The sequence below is a fragment of the Ornithodoros turicata genome, unplaced genomic scaffold, assembly GCF_037126465.1.
Source record: "Ornithodoros turicata isolate Travis unplaced genomic scaffold, ASM3712646v1 Chromosome106, whole genome shotgun sequence".
NCBI classification, from domain to species: Eukaryota; Metazoa; Arthropoda; class Arachnida; order Ixodida; family Argasidae; genus Ornithodoros; species Ornithodoros turicata.
Genome location: NW_026999294.1, coordinates 106,675 through 122,502, shown reverse-complemented (window position 1 = coordinate 122,502; position 15,828 = coordinate 106,675). Strand labels below are relative to the sequence as shown.

The 15,828-nt window shown below is 44.5% G+C and overlaps 2 protein-coding genes across 2 annotated transcripts; both read left to right on the top strand.

Moving 5' to 3' along the window:
• The first annotated feature begins 669 nt into the window (after positions 1-669).
• On the top strand, positions 670-7,355 carry LOC135371375 (uncharacterized). Its single transcript, XM_064605445.1, has 5 exons — positions 670-787; positions 998-1,108; positions 4,334-4,566; positions 6,349-6,501; positions 7,174-7,355. The coding sequence occupies exons 3-5, from the start codon at positions 4,410-4,412 to the stop codon at positions 7,353-7,355; spliced, it is 492 nt and encodes a 163-aa protein (XP_064461515.1). The 5' UTR covers positions 670-787; positions 998-1,108; positions 4,334-4,409.
• Positions 7,356-12,960: 5,605 nt separating this feature from the next.
• Positions 12,961-15,411, top strand: LOC135371374 (uncharacterized). The gene is made up of 2 exons (XM_064605444.1): positions 12,961-13,035; positions 13,121-15,411. Exons 1-2 carry the CDS (start codon positions 13,026-13,028, stop codon positions 15,409-15,411), a joined length of 2,301 nt encoding a protein of 766 aa, XP_064461514.1. The 5' UTR covers positions 12,961-13,025.
• Positions 15,412-15,828: the final 417 nt, after the last annotated feature.

Here is a 15,828-nt window from a genome sequence, read left to right as displayed (position 1 = left end):
CTGTCCCCCTAAATCCACTTCGATAATGAAGTTGGGAGGGCCCCCCGGCCCTCCCAACCCAGCCAGTTGAGCTGCCCCGAGCGCGCGATTGTCTCCGTTCCTTGTACGCTAACTCACTTGTTTGTAGTGTCCTAGGTTAGTTTGGTGATAATTTAGGTTAGATCTATGGTATGGAAACGGTGAAGATCCGAATATCGTTTACATTGACAGAACACCACATTTCTAATGCCTCGAAGCGAAAATTAAAGGCTGTTTCTAATTAATGACATTACTAAAAACATGTACCGCCACCACAGCGGAACAGCGGTAAGAAGGAAAGAATGGTGCCGAAGTCGTTGCATGAATAAAGAACAAGAAATAAAATATGATGATACTTTTTCTAGCACGTATATTGAATTTATTCCTCGATATCACTGACTCGCGTTATTTATTTGATCCAGCACATCGCCGTAGCCGTAGCAGACGACGTCTACCGCCGTGATCAACACTGTTTTGTTTTGTTGCGTACATGAGTTTCAATGATATCAGAAACTAAATTCTCCAAGATACGTTACAGAAACCGAAATTTTATTGTTCTCGGGCGTATCATTATATTTCATCCATTTTTTACTCATGCAACGATATCGACACCAATCTTTCCTCCTTTCTTCAATGGCGGTAAGTAATCATGCAAATAAGATCGGTACAAACTTTAAAGCTCCTAGTACGCTTCTAGTAATGGCAAAGTAGCTTCGAGTGTCACTTAGAAGTAGCCTTTACTGTTCACTTCGAGGCAAAAGCAACGTGGGTATCTGTCAATGGAGATGGCATGGGGATCTTCACTGTTCACTGACTGACATGACGCGCGTAAATCTACATGTGTGCTGCGCTGTGTGTTGTGTCGTCCTTTGTTTGTTTCCCGGCACGTTTTTTTTTTAAATCGCTTTTAAAGTGTGAATTTACGTACTCCTTGTTATTATTATTTATGCGATCCTTCAGTGCTAACATACTGCTCCAGGATCGTCTGGGACGAACAACAATCGGGGAAGCACCCGGAACAGAAGAACCTCAAGGAACAGGACAGAGACACCCATGCACAAGCAAGTGTGAAAAACCAGGCTTCAGTTCAGTGAGTTCTATATCTAGCCGTGTGACATCGGCCTGCTGATGTTTCAACGGGTGTTCTAACTTTTCTGCTAGTTTTCAAAACTACAATGAAGCCTGAATACATGTTCCTTTGAAAGGAAAGCTATCAGAACTGGTTATCTTTATGTGGATACAAGCAGAAACAACTGCATCAACATTAAGGTGCACATGGTGACATGTTCTCTGGGGCCCTATCCTGGTCAAAGTAACCTACCTCGATTACTTGAAATTTCTTCTGCCATTGGTGCACAATCAAAAAAGGCGTGAATATTAAAAGTGGCTGACACCTTCTGTCAACCAATCGCCCCACGTATTATCTTGGAAAGCGACCCGCCTTATCGGTGTTTCCTCCTGAGAATCCGAAGGCCACACCTGTGATCTGCCTGCCTCGCCTGCCCTGCCTTGTTGCTTCGGTTCTTAGGTGTCGGAAGCAGAAAACTCTACCGGCGTAAAACTGAATTTCGTGGAAAATGCGTGGAAAAGCACGCTCGTAATTTCCTTTTTTGCTGTTTGTCATTTTTCTTGATGCACAGGTGTGCAAGACGGCAGTGTTTGTGTGACACCGTGCTTGTACTTGGCATTTATAATTCGGTATGTACCTGTGAGATGGCGCTGATAGCAGGCAACAAAACTGACAAAACGGTAAAAGCGCGAAGGATCATTGCAAAGTGTCGAACGGACAGTGTTTCGCGAGCCGTAAACGCGTTTATGAGAAATTGGTTCGTGCTTTAAATCCTGAGCTTTATTTATGAGCTTTTCTTTATATTTTTCTGTGTGTTCGTGTGCTCGATATGCGGAATGATAATTTGCATTGCAATATGCTTCTTTTGCTCTTGAGCCGTGGGGGTGCCGCAAATGAGCATTGATAGTTTACTCAAGAAACAGTGAACTTTGATCGATGAGTTTTTTGTGTGCACACCGCTACGTTGCAATAACATTGATTGTACGACGTACGGCTCGGACGACGCTTCGAAAAGCCCGCCGCTTTCACGCATACGATGCCGCTATCGGCGCAGAGAAACGGTGTTACGCGGTGCTTTTTTCTCATCATTAAACACAAACGAAGAAAGACACGAATTTTTTGTTGTGATGAGCACATACAGACTTTATACAACACAATAAACGGAAATGCACACGCGGACCCATCACGAAACCCATCGCCGCTCAAAGTAATCGACCCTCTTTCGCTACATTACTTTTCAGCTTTGAAACTAATCTTTTACGTCATTGTTACGTCAAAATCACGTAGGGTCACGGTCCGAGATTAGGGCCCAGAGGCTGCGAAGGAAAACTAGGTATAAATTTCGATTGAAACGGGCGGGATTTAAGGGCGGAGTATTTCGTGGCAGCCCCGCCCTACAGCTTGTGACGTAAAGTAATCGAGGTCGATTACTTTTGACGAGGATAGGGCCCCACGTGTAAAAGATGTGCTTCGTGAAACATGTTCATTCGTTCTTCACTTATCCACTCTGGTGTTCCATAAAGAAGACCATTAAAAAAGGCCAAAAAATTTATATATACCAAACACTCAGAAGGCGGAAAAGTCGAAAGGGCCAATGAACAATCACGAGCCATCGAGAAATGAAAAGTGTATTTTGAAAAGTTCGAACTGCTACATAAAGTAGTAGAGCAAGAAAGTAGAGTTTGGGACAGGCTTTGGGAAATAATGTGCTAAGGAGAGATATTTTTTTTTAAAGCACTATGGGTTATGCGTTTATTGAACACGGTGAGACCTCAATAAACCAGCAGACAGGAATCGTGAGCATCCCATCGCCTCAATAATTTATGAAGTAAATCAATAGCAACCCGCCCGTATCAGTTGGCAGCGTGTCATAATGAACTAACCCTAACCTGTCCCTCTCACAGGCAACTTTCTTCCGGCCGTGTCAGCAGTGAAGTTTATTTCAACGTCAATCTTGCCACCGTTGATACAGAGAGAGTTTATTTTCGAAAAGTTATCCGGAAAAGTGAATTTCCACAGCAATTGTTTTCGGCGTTTCATTTTTTAAACGATCTATTTTGGCAAACACAGACAACTTTATTTTATCGCGATTAATTGAGCTTAGAGCTATCTTCTTTTTTTTTTACTTTTGGTAGTTCTGGCTTTTTGGCCTCCTTGTAGTTCGCCCTTACGGTTGCCGCCCATTTCATAATGGTGCCCCTTTTTTGCAGTTATTTTTTCGAACTCAGTATAAAAAAGAAACTTTTAGAACTTATCAGAACGGAAGAACCTAGATCCTCCGAAAAAAAATTTGAAGAAGAATCTTGCTGTGGCAAAGGAACGCGGCCTTGCTTCGGCAACATGACCTTCGTGAAACTTTTCCTGTCTCCAAAGACTTACTTTCGGGTTTTCAAACCACCAATGTGGGACCCGTAGCGGGAGGGCGAGGAGTCAAGCGAAAATGTCAATGCAAACTATGAGTAGTCCTTGTTCAATAAGGGGACGCTTGAGAGCACTGTGACAGGTCCGACCGCGGGGGAGAAGGCTTGGGGGCCTGAGCTCCCACCGAAATTTTCCCTGGGGCAAGGCCCCTTCCAGAAAGTCTACCCAGGTGACAATTGAGATGAAAGTTTCGAGGGATCTCCTAGGAACCGCATGTTCCGTGTGAGTGATCATGCTAATCCTGTAGAAATTTGTCTCACGACGTCGCAACAAGGAATTCGGACACCCTGCCTGACCTCTGTGCATGAATGGGGCAGGGTGGACGTTGTGCCCCAGCCCCCTTTGGCAGATTGAAAACTCTCCGTCCATGGGTCAGACTTCGTTTTTTGCTCACCTCAAGTTAGTCTTTGGAGCCGGCACAAGAAGGGTCCCTTACAGGTACAAAGTTGCAATCAACAGGTTACCTGTTGTTGTATCACCCACTACAACTTTCCCATTGACATTTTGGCTCTGTTTCTTACAATTAAAAAACTGGCTAATTGTTTTCACTTCATTAATTAGTTACAAAAATGGTTGGAGTATCCTAACACCACTGGTAAGGTAACACCATACAGTCCGGCCTTTATTATTATTTTTTTTTGGTGCACGATGAACCATTTTTTTTAAACTTTGGCTAATTTTTCGTGATGCGCCCTAAATAGCATTGAGCTCATAATATTTGGACGAGTAGATTTTTCATTGCATTTTGTTACCGTATTAGGTGAAACAACCTCGCATATTTTTTTATATTTTGTCACCCACGTGTCTCTTTTTGTGTCATTTCAGGGACCAGGGGTGTTTACTTCTCATTAAACAAGATCCAAGCGATACCTGCGTGTTTGAGTTGTCGAGTCCCAGCCCTATGGATCCGCAGCTGCAAGAGATGCTGCTGGCCCCAAAGTGCAGTGTTCGGCTTTCGAGAGTAAAACTGGAACCTCCTGACGCTGCATGTCTACACGAACAGGGCCAGATACAGGAACAGTACTGCAGCGAGTCTCCATTAAGAAGCGATAGTTACGGTAAATTATTTTGTAAATTATATAAGGTGGTGAGTGTTTTACGGTATGTTCACAGCGGGAACGTATCGCAGCGAGGTTGCAGTAAGTAATGTCCGATTCACATTCGAATTTGATTGCGAGACAAGTATTTCTTTCTTTACCTTTTTTTTTTGAAAAGCCAGATTCGGCAATAGCCTTTCCACGTGTGAAGACGCAGGTGCGTTCGGAGCAGTGGTATCCAATCCAATGCAAGTCGCTTCTGCCATGCAGTGTGCAAAGGGTGTTTGTTTTCCTTGCCATCATATGTGCTCTTGGATTCTGTATGGAAGGAGTATCGTACGGTTTCCACCTTCTGCTGTGACATGAAAGAACAGACCTCGTAGGAGACACCGTTCGTAACACAATATTCCTAACGTATCGATCATGACCAAGTTGAGATTCTCCCCTTGGCTGGCTCGGTGTCTAGTTATTATGAGAGTTCCATGCGTGATTCGAATATATCGAATAACTCGAATTTGAATTATGTATAATATTTCGAATAATATTAGAATCGTCCCGGTAATTTAAGAAATAAATGTTACTGTTGCGCGCTGACTTGCTGTTGCGTTCATCCTTATGTCCGTAATTTCAGATGCCATGTTCCTCACAATATTTATGGTAGTAGTTCAGCTATTTAAACGCTGCATTTATAATGAGAGGATAGACAGGTAGCGAGCGAGCTGGCGGTGACGTTGAGATGACCAAGAGATGGTGACCAAGGACCTTGAGACGAATTGAGACCTTTTCTGTGCCGTCGTTTTATTATCCCCTAGTCTCGGGGTTTTTAAGTTATGGAACTGCATTTATATTTTGTATTTAAATACTCGCATCGAAAAGTATTTATGAAGAGGATTTAAATACGCACCCCTTTCAACCAAGTATTTTGCATTTATATTTCAATACCATGCCTGCCAACTCTCACAGATTATCCGGGAGACCCCCGAATTTCGTTCAGTCTCCCGATTGCATGGACAAGCGCTCCAATCTCCCGGAAAATTGGGGCCTGCGCGCACGTATTCCTGAAGAATCAGAGAGCCCGTAACACGTGTTTCGTGGCATGACCATCCATGGCTGGAGGTGGTGGCACATAGCGTGTTTCATTCTGTCCGTGTTTCTCGAGAAGACGCGCTGTTGTCCTATCATCAGTTCAGTCTTGTACAGTAGTTTCACCTCCGCGATGGCATTCTCCAAACTGGAGAAATACCTGCCCATGTTCCTCATACGTGCCAAGTTGCTTTCCACAGGTCTTCTGGTCCAGCGCAACCAGCCGCGGAGCGTAAGCGACCACGTGCGACCGCTGTTCCGGAAGATGTTCTCAAAAAGTGACGGAGCGTGGACGGAGGTGTGGACGGACAAAGGCCACTGCCATCATCGGTGAAATGGCTGCGGCCGTGTGAAATGCAAAGTCCTGAAACGACGTGTCTAAGCAGTTGCCCATCCCTGCAGTGTGCTAGGAGTCCCGGGAAAAGTTCCTCCACCTCCGGTTAGGGGATTTGCTTGTGGTGCCCCCTTTAGGTGCTGCACAGGGCATATGCCCCTTCACCCTTCCGAGACCCAAATCCCTTCACCCAACAACCCTTTCCAAGTTTCAACTCGTGCAGCATTGGCTGTTGCGTAGCCTCGACTTTTCATTACTGGCGACAGTGCACACCTCGAGGTGCAATATATAGTCAAACTAGGGTCAGAAAAGGTACGGAGGTGGTCGTCATGTGACCCGAAGCCTTGCCATGTGGCTTACTTCTCTCCTTTTTTGTTTTACTTCAGGAGTGACAGCTGGGACGTGTGACATTAAAGAAGAACCTCGAGAGGAATCTTCAAAGGAACATGCAATAGTGGAAGTCAAAACGGAGCCTTATAACGTTGCAATCTTGACTGGACCGGACCATATAGTACACAGCTGTGATTCAACATCAGAAGGTAAGTACAAAATGTTGGAGGACATTTAGTCGACACCAAACTCAATAGCCTGACAGAAAGAGGGATACAACAGACAGGTATCAGCTTTCATGCACACGTTCCGTTCAATGGAAGATTCTCAAAGTTACTGAAAATAGATGTGGAGATTATTTATCAAATTTTGCGTCACTGTTGAATCTCAGTATATCAGGAAATAGATAATGACCTAGTTGCATTTTTTTGTGCTCATGCGATTCCACAATAATAGATGTCTTCCGTATGTTTCGCCTCTTTTTCTTAGTTACACAACTGTTAGGAATTCCTGTTATTAATTAGGTATTGTGTATAAAAAAAAATCCCAGCTTCGAAAACTGCCGTCGATTCTGAAGCCATTCCAGAGGTGTTCAGCTGCGTTAGTTCCTATTCCGGACCTTGTGATGCGTTTGAAAGATCCGCATTTAAAAAGCAATTTCATTTGGCTTGCTGAAAATAAATCTGGATTTAGAATAATTTGATTTACTCGAATAAATTTAAATCCGGACTCGATTTGGATTCGATTTAAATCCATTTAGTTTCCTGAAATCCCTCACTCTCTACAGAGGTGGTCATCACGTGACTCAAAGCTTTGCAATGTAGCTTACTTCAATAATGTTTTACCTCAATAATGTTTTACTTCAATATGTTTTACTTCAGGCATGACAGCTGGGATATGTGACGTTAAAGAAGACCGTCAAGAGGACACTTCGAATGAACATCCAATCATAGAAGTCAAGACAGAGCCTTATGACGTTGCCGTCTTGACAGAACAGGACCAGATGGGACACAACTGTGGTTCAAGATCAGAAGGTAAATACAAAATGGTCGAGGAGATTTAGTCAACACTAAGGTCAATAGCAGGATATGGACAAAAATGGGGATGTAACAGAAACGCACTTTAGTTTTCTGACAGACAGACAGACACGTATCAACTTTCCAGTGCAGACACTCTGTTCCATGGGAGATTCTCAAAGGGGGCAAAAGAGACGCGGATGTTCTTTGTCATATTTCACGTCGTGCCTACTCTCGAGTGTCGGGATACCTTCGAGTACAAACGTCATTGCCGTACTTGCCATTGAAAAGCACGAAAAAAGAAAAAAGTTAATATTTGTGCGAAGCGTACATTCCGATGTGGCGAGCACTGAATGTTCGTAGGTTACGGATCGAAATGTCGTTTGTCTTTTTGGACACGGCAGTGATTATGGCAAATTTGTCATCTGTTCAAGAAAGCTCGATTTTTTGGACCACAGTAATCACAAAACACCGCAGCAAAACAGTCGAGAACGAATGTAATTGAGGAGCAATTGCAAAGTTCTCACAGCAGCGGTTATGCATGCGCGATCCAGCAATTACATCATTTCATATGACAACACCAATAACCGATCACACCGTTAGTGTTACAGCAAAGTGACTTCTCCCTCCCTCTCCAGGGGAGCATGATTCCTCCTCTCTCACACGCACGTGGGAACAGCACATGGGATGCCGTAAATAGGTGTCAGTTACCTACGGGCTTCGTTAAATAGAACGTATTGAACGAAAGGACTTTGTTAAACTGAGTGCAAATATGCATTGTCGTTTATGTGGAATTGTGCGTGCAATGGAAATAATACGTTAAAAAAGAGGTTTCCGTTAAGCCTACGTTTGCATAAACAGCCACATCTATATAGAGTATACAATGAATTCTCAGGGAAGTACGGGATGTCGCAAGTGCATCAGAATCCTTCCAGGTGTCTAAAAAAGGTCACGTATATATGCAGGATTCACTGGGAGTCGTTGCTTCCTTGGATGATGGGAGGAAAATTGTGCTTGAAACTTATCTCTCATGAAGTTTAGATGGACAGTTCTCATTGACCGTCAGAACCAGGTTGCTATCCCCGACGGCTGCCATATTTATACGTTTCAAATGGCTCAGGAGTACCGTAATTTCACGCGTATAAGCTGCACCTCAAATAAGTTGCAGGGCCCGTTTTTAGGAATGTTTTGAAAGATATCCTACTGCACTTACCCGTACTGATTGGCGTTAAAATCTGGGCAGGTTGGTAATCCATTTAAAAGCGATAAAACCCCATTGCTAGGTAGTGTGGTCATCATCATACTTGTTCGTCCTTTGTCCTTTTTTTACCCCAGCACTGAGGTTTTATTGCTTCTAAATGGATTCATCCAGCCTTCAGTCAGTGTTCACTCATAGCTTACAGATCTACTGCTTCTGCGAGACGTTATAACTCGGGTCACAAGCTTATCCAAGAATCCAATCCAAATGCCTATCCAATCCACGAGCCTATCCAAACAGAGTTGGTTTCCATTCCGCAAAAGTACAGTAAGGGAAAAATAAATTGGTTTTAACTAGAGATGGGACGAATCTAGAATTGTACGAATCCAAATCCGAATCCGAATCCAAGGAAGGTTCTGCGATTCCATGAATCTTACGAATCTCGAATCTTTCAAATCCTTTCTTTAAAAAGAGTGTAAAAAGCAAGCAAAAAAAAAACTTCTACTGATACTAAGTGCTTTGAAGCAGAATGTGATATACAACGAGAGGATAGAGAGGTAGCAAGAGAGCTTTTGGTATAGATCCGTAACTTAAAAACCCGGGACTAGGGGACAAAAGAACGACAAACACAGACAAGGTCTCAAGAGAGACCTTGTCTGTGTTTGTCGTTTTTTTGTCCCCTAGTCTCGGGTTTTTAAGTTATGGATTTATGTGATATACATTTGTTTAATTAAAGACAAATTAAATCATAGTGCAGTTTCAGGAGAAAAATATACCCCTATTGTTCTTCTTAAATGTAATTTATTTAACGCATTGTTCAACAACTACAATATGCTGTAGCAGTTTTTTTTTTTTTTTTTGCAGAATTATTTTTCGCGTTTTTGGCGCATTCCTCCAAAATCGCGATTTCAAGTTCCCACGAATAGCTCTGGCCATCCCATCAGAGCAAGATGTAAAGAAATGAAAATTGATCACACTTCTGTTACTCCTACAAGCGCACGGCACTGTACCTACTATATACAATTATACCACGAAGCCGCAACATGCCTTTCCCCCTCTTCTTAAAACTAGCTTGTATGATAGTACGACGTCTCAACCGAACTGTTCAGTGCCCTAAGTGATAATGAATGAGAACTGCTGAAATGAACTTGCTGACCTGCACACGGCAAGTGATACGGCCTCCTGCAGGGTCCATAAAGGCATTGTAGAAGGCCTTTCCTCCCATGTCTGTGAGGAGAAGAAAAGGATTGGCCTAGAACACCACCATCCTCGTGAACAATGGATGTCTCGGTACGTGCCGAAACATGCCCGAGTATTGACTGCGGCACGATATGCAAAAGCAAAGCCCTCCCGGAAACCTGTGTTGCGAATTTAAGTTCTCGCAAATTACTCCTCAAACCAGCTTTGTTCGAAAACGCGAAAATATTTTCCACGCACAAAAAAAAAAAAACACTTCTACAGTAGAGCCCTGCACCATCCGCGGATGGAAGCGGATATCCGCGGATATCCGCAATATACTTGCGGATTCGGATGAAAATTTAGCACTTTCTGCGGTGTGCGGATCGGATGCGGATGGCTCGAGGTCGGATGCGGATTGGATTCGGATACGAAGGCAGCGGATGGGTAGCGGATCGGATGCGGATATACCGCGTGCTGTAATTTTTCCACCCACAATTTATTTGTATTGCGCGCCGACAGCCGACAGCGAGCGCATGCTCTGGTTCACCTTTGACCATGCACGGCGCCAAGACGGGAGAGGAGGCATTTAGGCGTCTCGAACCGCGCGAGCGCCGACGAGGTAGCGTTCCACGCGTTCCAGAAGTCTCTCCATATCGCGTTTGTTGAAAGGTTTACCTTTGCTTGTCGTCATGACTGAGTCCTTCCGTGACAGCATGGAGGCATCTGAAATTATACCAACATGCTTCCGGCGGTCCTTACGCGTCTTTCGAAACGTGCGGATTTTTGCGGATCGGATGCGGATGGTGCGTTTTGCTCAGCGGATCGGATGCGGATGTAAACTGTTGTGTATGGTGCGGATGCGGGTCGGATGCGGATGCCAAAAACCTCATCCGCGCAGGGCTCTATTCTACAGTACACATAAACTCTCGAGTCTGAATTATTTCCGTAAAACTAACTATCTATCAAAAACAAGACCGTAAGACTTTTAAACTTGCAATGTTACAGTTCCTGCCTCAACTCTTTCAGTTTAGAGCAATGTAAACAAACAAACACGAAAACATCCTACGGCTGCCTGGCTCCTAGCTGTATCTCGTGCTCTAGCTTCCATGTCGGAGCTCATAAGTGCTGTTCTTGCTCTTCGATGTATGGAGGAAGGAGATGCCGAAAAACCATTGAGATGCCCTGGAAACTTCACTGAGGCGTATACACGCACCCACGTGGTGCGCGTCACTGAAAGACCAGTTTAGTAGAAGCACTTGAGTACGAGGGACAGAGTGCATCGAGTGCGTTGGGTAGAGTCAATACTTCGAGGCGTACAGAGGGACATCCAGAAATTTTCAGATTAAGAGGTCTGATGAAAGTATATGTCAATTTACCGAATAACACGAAAGGTCTCGATGCGTGCAATTTGCTTCCCGAAAAAAAAAAAAAAAGACACGCATAAACATGGCTCCGCGTGTTCCCCATTAACCTGCCACTCTGTGTATAGTGACGAGAAGTATGATTAGAGCCTGAAGTTTTCGGGAAATATTTTTTTCTAAATTCGGGGGGGTAAAGATCGGGCAAATAAACGTGTGCGCTAAATTTGTGCGAATTCGGGCGAAAAAACTTCCAGTAGGCTAAATTCGGGGGGAAATCGGGCTCAGTTACACAAAGTAACTGTAGTGGTTTGGTACAAACGGTGATGTAACTGCATTTGCTGCTAAACAAGTAAGGTAGCGCATTCTTGCAGACATCCAAGTGAGGGCAATTTGCCAGGCAAAAATCGGGTTTCGCCCTAAAGAGGCAACCTTCAATTCGGGGTGCAAATTCGGGGAAGAATCAGGTAAGACCCTAAAACTTCAGGCTCTAAGTATGAAAGTATGATGCCACGTCACCGATGACGCGACACAGTCCAAGCATTCTTGTTCGCTAGTCATTGAGTGTCAGCGCTCTGTCCCTCTGCGGCCGTAATCCAGTTTTGCCAGTTCTCCCAGAGAATGGGCATTTTCCAGAACAGAGAAGCGCCTCTAGCGGGAGGAGTCGAAAACACGGTGTCTGCACATTTGGTCGAGTGCCGTGTGATTGGAGACATCTGATCGAACTCCGTTTGGTCGAAAACCTTTTGACCAAAAGCCGGTTGATCGACACCGTTAAGGGAGTTCAAAAGGAGTTCAGTGTGTTATCCGCACCTATCTTTGTGTAACTTTTGACGATATACTTTCTCTGAGCGTACAAAGCAGGCCACCAGTGTCCCCTGCTTTCTTTTTTCTTTTCTTTGCTTTTTTAGTTGAAGAGGGGAGACCACGGGTTATTTGCATATCTGTCTTTCAGAAACAGCACGGTTGAACAGAACAGTGCGGAACAATTCGGCGCACAGCCGATAATCCGTGCTTTCTTCTGGCACCCTTCTCATTGCTGGCGGTATATTTAAAGGGAATAATCTGGGAATGGGATAGCCATATGCGCGCGAGAGCCACCCAAAGTCTGTGGATGCTATGAAGGAAATTTCGCCATGGTACAAAGAAAGATATTGAATTACCAGGCATATAAAACCTTCGTTCAACCTTGTTTAGAGTATGCATCTGCATAGTATCAAAAAAGAAGAAAAGAAGAGACACTACAAAGATCTGCTCCTCAGCTTGTATTGTTTAGGTTTCGAAGGACATCTTTGCTAACATATAATAATAATAACAGTAATAATAATGCAGGGGTGGAAGTACTGCGCCAATTGCGCCATGCTGCGCCGCAACCGATTTGTTGCGCCAATGCACGCCCAAGAGGCGAAACCTGCACCCAAACATCATTTACCGCGGACAGTCGGGGTTCTCGTAAGCTTTGCCGTTCGTTCCGCGAATTTTAGCATTTTGCTGCAAACCTTGAGGTTGCTGGCCAAGTGCCAAGTCATAGGCTATGGCCAAGCCAAGTTTAGAGCAGACTGGTTCAGAGTTCAGTTTAGAGCAGACTGCGCTGACTAGTTCAATTTTTCAAAAGTTCAATTTCAAGAAGTTCGACTGCCGGCGGCGTCATAGCCATTCTACCAAAAACGACGGCAAGTAGGAAGAACCACAAAACCGCAAACTACGCCGTGGTCGTGATCATTAGATCTGCGATTAGTACGTGACGGGAGGAAAATGTATCTGCGTCGTCACTCGTATTATTTGCGACTTCACGAGAGCGTTCCAATGCGCGTTTTCTCAGCTGAAAAGAGGTGCGCCGCTTTGCGTGTTTTTGAAAAAACGGCGGCGGCTTCGGCGTGTCGGCGCGCTTCGGCTTTGGCTACAGTCCACTGTACTTTCGCCGCACTGGTCGTGAGGTTTTGGCGGTTTCCCATGGGCGTCCTGCAGACAGAGTGGGAACCATGAGTAAAAGTAAGTAAAACTCAATAGTACAGATTGTGACAACGTCTTTTTCGGCTAGCAGAGAGGTACATGCCGTGAGTTTTGTACTTTTCAGGACGAAACACAAAGTTCAACGGCGACATTCTAAGACAGACCGATTCAAATGGTGACGTTATTTCCTCGTGGTGTCAGCCAAGTGTGAGAGAAACTGATGGGTACTGCACGCTGTGCAGTGTGGTGATATCCTGCGCACAGCATGGTGCTTCGGCTGTGATGCGTCATGCTTCGTCTAAAAAGCACGTAGAAAATGCGAAGAAGCACAGAAGGAGTGACGGTGTTATCCAAACCTCAAGGCAAGGACTTCTTGATTTAAAGGCTTTAGAGGCCAGGACTAATGTGCAAGAAAGCACGTCGAAGGCGGAAACAATCTTCGCGCTTGCGGTTGTCGGAAACTCCATTCCATACACATGGGGAGACGTGGCAACAATGCTCTACCCATCCATGTTTCCTGATTCAACAGTTGCGTCGAATTTCCAGTGCGGAAGGAAAAAGCTTTCCTACATTATTTCCGATGGAATTGGGCCATATTTTAAGACTGAGGTTGTGAACGAACTGACCCGGCCAAATGTGTTCTTCGCAATTATGATTGACGACACTCCAAGGCCAGAAGCTAAAGTGCAGCAACTTGATGTCCTTGCTCGCTACTACTCCAGCAACGCAAAACGCGTCGTAGTTGAACATCTTGAGTCCTACAGCCTTGGCCATGCAACTGCTGATGTGCTGTTGTCATGCATTGAAGATGCGCTCTCTGAGCTCCCCAAGGGACGTCTGTTGTGTGTATACAGCGATGGCCCAAATGTAATGAAAAGCTTGAAGCGTAAGCTCAAGGAAAAACTGTGCCCCAATACCATCGATATTTCTGATTGTGCTTTACACAAAGTGCACAATGCATTTGCAGCTGGACTTGAGTCTTCATTTGATGAAGTAGAGCTTTTTGTGACAGATATTTACCACTTCTTCAAGTACGCAACTAGGAACGCAGACTTGAAGCAGTTGCAACAGGAAGTTGGATTGCCTGAGCACAGCCTTCTTAGGCACGTGAGCAGCCGGTGGCTCACACTACTGCCTGCAGTTGAAAGAATTTTGGACACATTTAAAGCCCTGAAAGTATTTTTCACAAAGCCATCTTCTACAAGGATTTCTAGTGCAGCAAGGAGGACACAGTTAGCAGGCGCCTTCTCCAACAAGGCACTCAAGGCAAAGCTGATGTTTGTGAAGAATGCTGCACAGCTATTTCAGAGGTTTGAGACACTCTTTCAAAGTCGTGAGCCTCTTATCCATGTGCTCTATGAAGAGATGGTGATCATGATAAGGCAAGTACTTGGACGGTTCATGCTGCAGAGTGCTTTTTTACACCTGTCAGGCTTTGAGCTTGTTGAATTGAACGTTGATGACTCTGGCAGCTGGAGATCAAAGCCAGAACTTGGTCTCGACACAGAAAGAGAGATGATCTCTTGGACTGCTGATGAGAAAAAGGCATTTATCCTGAAAGCACGGTCCTTCTACATATCATGTGCTAAGTACTTGCTGACAAGGCTCCCACTAACCAACAAACTACTACACCATCTGAACTGTTTGAAGCCTGGTGCGCAAGGCCAATGTCCTCTGCGATCACTTCGATATGTGGCAAGCTCTTTGCCTCAAGTTGTGGCTGGTAATGAAGTCTCATCCCTCACAGATGAATGGCACCTGCTTGCATCAGAAAACTTGGACTCAGAATCTTTCCCAGATATAACTAGCTACTGGAACCATGTATTCGTACTGAAGCGACATGCTTCTGCAGAGCCGAAGTTCCCACTGCTTGGGAAATTGGTGAAAGCAGCCCTTTGCCTTCCCCACGGGAACTCAGACTGTGAAAGGGGGTTCAGTGAAAGCAAGCACGCCCTCCAGCATCGAAGCTCAATCAGCATTAAAAGCATAAGTGCCCTTCGCCAGACAAAGATGTTTCTGAAGAGGTATGACAATGATGCTCCGAAGGTGCCGTTGACCAGAGAGCTCCTGAAATGCGTAAAAAACTCCTACAGAACATACAAGGAACGACTAGAAAGGGAAGAGGCCGACAAAGAAAGTGCAAAAAAGAGAAGGCTAGATGCTGATGTTGCTCCGGACACAGAGGTTACAGAGAAGAAAAGACTTGAAGAAGAAAAAATGAGATTGCAGGCACAGGTACGATCCCTTGAAGCACTACTGGCCAATGCCCAGGGCCTCATCAACCGGGGAATTGAAGAAAAAGACATGGGAAAAGTGCACAGTGGCAATGTTCTTCTGCTGGATGCAAATTCTAAACTTCCCAGTCTCCTTTCCCGTATAGAGAAGGTCAACAATGTCTTGCAGAAAAAGAGGTGATGTGTTTGCTAGAGGAACCATTGTGTGTGTGCTAGCGAGTGTAATATTTTACATATTCATAGTCTTTTTGCCAAACAAGGGACAATGGCTTGTCTTCGTGGTGTGTTACCCCATATTCTTTGTTTGTTTGGGATATGTGCATCAAAAATACCATACCTAAAGGTTCGCCAATTTTTCTTCCTTTGAACTGTACGTCATTGGAGTTCCATTCATGTCAGTAGTGCTGCACAATGGCTGAGAAGCAAAGTTATTGTATTTATCGTACCAGGTCAACTCTAGTCAACCCTGTCTTCATGCAGCACGTGCTCATCGTTTTGAGTTTTACTGTGATATTTTTAGTATTTTTCCAGATAAATATGTATTGAATAAAGTTATCATTCAATATGTCTATAGGGCATGACCTTTGTGTTGGTACTA

Coding starts and splice junctions, on each gene's coding strand:
- LOC135371375 (XM_064605445.1), top strand. CDS start 4,410: ATGGATCCGCAGCTGCAAGAGATGCTGCTGGCCCCAAAGTGCAGTGTT. Junction 4,567..6,348: donor ATTAAGAAGCGATAGTTACG/GTAAATTATTTT, acceptor GTTTTACTTCAG/GAGTGACAGCTGGGACGTGT. Junction 6,502..7,173: donor CTGTGATTCAACATCAGAAG/GTAAGTACAAAA, acceptor GTTTTACTTCAG/GCATGACAGCTGGGATATGT.